The 3,061-nt window shown below is 39.8% G+C and overlaps 1 protein-coding gene across 1 annotated transcript in view; it reads right to left on the bottom strand.

The window, feature by feature from the left end:
• LOC107563435 (vitamin K epoxide reductase complex subunit 1-like protein 1) overlaps positions 1–2,550 on the bottom strand; it is a 17,684-nt gene extending 15,134 nt beyond the window's left edge. Inside the window, exon 1 of the mRNA XM_016248312.1 lies at positions 2,525–2,550. Within this exon, the coding sequence (XP_016103798.1) occupies positions 2,525–2,550 (26 nt within the window). The remainder of the gene's footprint in view (positions 1–2,524) is intronic.
• Positions 2,551–3,061: the final 511 nt, after the last annotated feature.

Below are 3,061 nucleotides of genomic sequence, written 5' to 3' on the forward strand. Positions count from 1 at the left end.
GCCAATTAGATAAAGTAGTGCATGTTAATTACATTAACATTTGGTATTTTTTAACATTAAGATAATATAACTAACATTTCTCTTGTCCATCATTTCTGATTTTTTCCCCCCACTGGCTGAGCTCACAATGCATTTTCCAAAACAAAGTATCTTAAAAGGCAGGAAAATCATATTGCATTTTGGGGGGGCCTTTGTTTTGGCTGACAATCACCAAACAACTGATTTTAGCATTAAGCAGTAAAATGGACAATGTTGATCATTTGCTAATCACTTAAAGGTGGGGTAAGCGATTTCTGGTAGCCAATGTTGACATTTGAAATCACCAAAACAAACACGCGCCTACCCCAAAAGGGTCTCGGCCCCTATTTTGATAGCTCCGCGGAACAACATAATGCACTGGTATTATGTCACTTCCATAAAGTCACTTTCATACCGGTGTAGCGCCCACCCCTAGTGGAAACTTTCCACTGCACAAAAGGTTCTTTATAGTGGGAAAAGGTTCTTTAGGTTATTAAAATGTTCTTTACACAAAGAAAAAATGGTTAAAATGTTATTTAGGGAACCCAAAAATGGTTCTCCTATGATGTTGCTGTGAAAAACTCCTTTCGAAGCCTTTTTTTTTTTTTTTTTTTTTTAGAGTTTCCCAACACAACAAAAACACGAGGACTCACGATTACTAGAGCAAGTAAAGTCTGCATACCAGAAAACACGAGGACTCACGATTACTAGAGCAAGTAAATCTGCATACCAGACAACAAAAACACGAGGACTCACGATTACTAGAGCAAGTAAATCTGCATACCAGACAACAAAAACACGAGGACTCACGATTACTAGAGCAAGTAAATCTGCATACCAGACAACAAAACTGCCGCTCGCTGCACAGAACAGACGCCGAGAGAGGCGACACTTCTCCGGGAAAGCCAAACCTCGCGTTCACGGGACAGCACTGGTGAAATCTTCCAACTGAACCATAGCTAAGGTTTTATCCAAAAAAATCGCTAGGTTTGTCAGTATGAATATTCTCTGGAACAAAAGCCGCTAAAAGGGTCTGAAAGTTGCTAAATCTAGTGCTGAAGTGGCGCTGGTGTGTGTGAGACTCGGGAGCTGATGGCAGGGGCGCTGGATATTTGTGGCGGTCAGTGTGGATATTGTGGATGAGTTCTTCTGTGTCATCACGTTCTATTAGTTCTACAGCTTCAGTTTCTGAACTTTCACGCTTAGTAACACATACAGCTGTTCCCTCACCACAGTGCAACAGTGAAAAGAGACCCCTCTCAAACAGTGTCGCGTTCCCAACGTTGTTTAAGCAACATACACCGGTATTGCGGTATTTTAAAAATTCACATCATAAAAATAAACACTGGTATTCGGTATGAACCGGTAAACCGCCCAGCACTAAATTAGATTGAAAAGGTTAACGAATGTGTAATTAAACCACACATTGAACAACTGTACAATATAAAACTATCGATGTGTGAAACAATAAACAACAGTAGAGGTTGACCGATGGCTGATATATGATGCCGATTTTTTTGCTTGATATGTTTCGTCGATTTTCTTTTTTTTCCCCATTCATCTCATAAAAGTGAGTTTGAGCAAATGATTATTGCAGGGTTAGGGGTGTGCGATATATATCGTGTGCGATAATATCGTAATTGCTGGTTTAACGATATGCAAAATCAAAATATCGAGTATGTCACTCATTTTCAGAAGCCAATTAAAACGCTGCATTAAGTGATCACGAATTCACTGCGTGCTGTAGTAAATTACTGCACGCATGCACGCGCATTCAGCGCATGGGATAGCGGGACAGATTGCAGTGTTCGACAGAAGTTAAAATGAACTGTGAGAGAAGACATTCAAACACCAGCATCCTCACAATCCACGCTAGATTTAATTCCTAGACGTGGGTCGTCATCACTAGCATGGAGGTGGTTTGGTTTTGAAAGGTTGGATGTTAGTCAAAAGACGCCGATCTGCAAACTGTGCCGAAAATCTGGTGCGATGACCAATCTCTTTCACCTTCTTCGAACTACCCACCATAGTGAATACGAGAATTATGACAAGCTTCGGGAGACGGAGTCAGCTGAACACGATGCGCCTGCAGCAGACAGGGTAAAAAAAACACACGCAACAAACTTTCGCCGAATCATTTAGCAAGAAAGTACCTTACGACAGAAAAAGCGAAAGATGGCAAGATATAACAAACGCTGTCACCAATTACATTGCCAGAGACATGGTGCCAGTTCAAGCGGTTGAGAAAGATGGTTTTAAACAGCTTTTAAAGATGTTAGACCCAAGATACACACTACCTGGGCGAAAATACTTCAGTGAAACAGCGCTGACTAAATTGTACGAGTCATGTCGCCAAACTCTTGCGCATGACGTGCAGAAGGTTTTACATTTTGCTACAACAACCGATCTGTGGTCAAGCAGAACGTCAGAGCCATACCTCTCCCTGACAGCACATTTCATTGATGAAACCTGGCAACTCCAAAGCTACTGTCAGCAGACATCTTACTTTCCAGATGACCACACAGGTGACATAATTGCTCAAGGCCTAAAAGATGCGCTGGCATCATGGTCGTTGCCCGAAGACCGCATGGTTTGCATGAGAACAGACAGCGGAGCTAACGTTGTCAGTGCACTACGGATTAACATCTGGCAGCGGCTTCCTTGTTTTGGCCACAGACTTCATATTGCCATTGGTAAGCAATTTTGGTGCTTCTGTGAAAACATATTCAAGTAAAATATATCTTGTTAGGATGTTTATCAATACAAAAAAATAACATAAGCAAAGCTTTTATAGAACAGTAATATAATAAAAATGAGAGATTAATTTAATTTAGCAGATGCTTTATATATAATAAATAAGATGAATTAAAGTAAAATATAATAATTATAATATAAAATAGTAATATAAATAATATAAAATGCCATAATTTCACACATTGAATGTTCAATGGACTCAAAATGTTATTATGTCTATCTTATGTTTGTCTATTTTAAATGTTTTCCAGAGAGGAGCATGAGGGATCCTAGAATAGACAGAGCCATT

Source organism: Sinocyclocheilus grahami, unplaced genomic scaffold, assembly GCF_001515645.1.
Source record: "Sinocyclocheilus grahami isolate Dianchi unplaced genomic scaffold, SAMN03320097.WGS_v1.1 scaffold875.1, whole genome shotgun sequence".
In the NCBI taxonomy this organism is placed as follows: domain Eukaryota; kingdom Metazoa; phylum Chordata; class Actinopteri; order Cypriniformes; family Cyprinidae; genus Sinocyclocheilus; species Sinocyclocheilus grahami.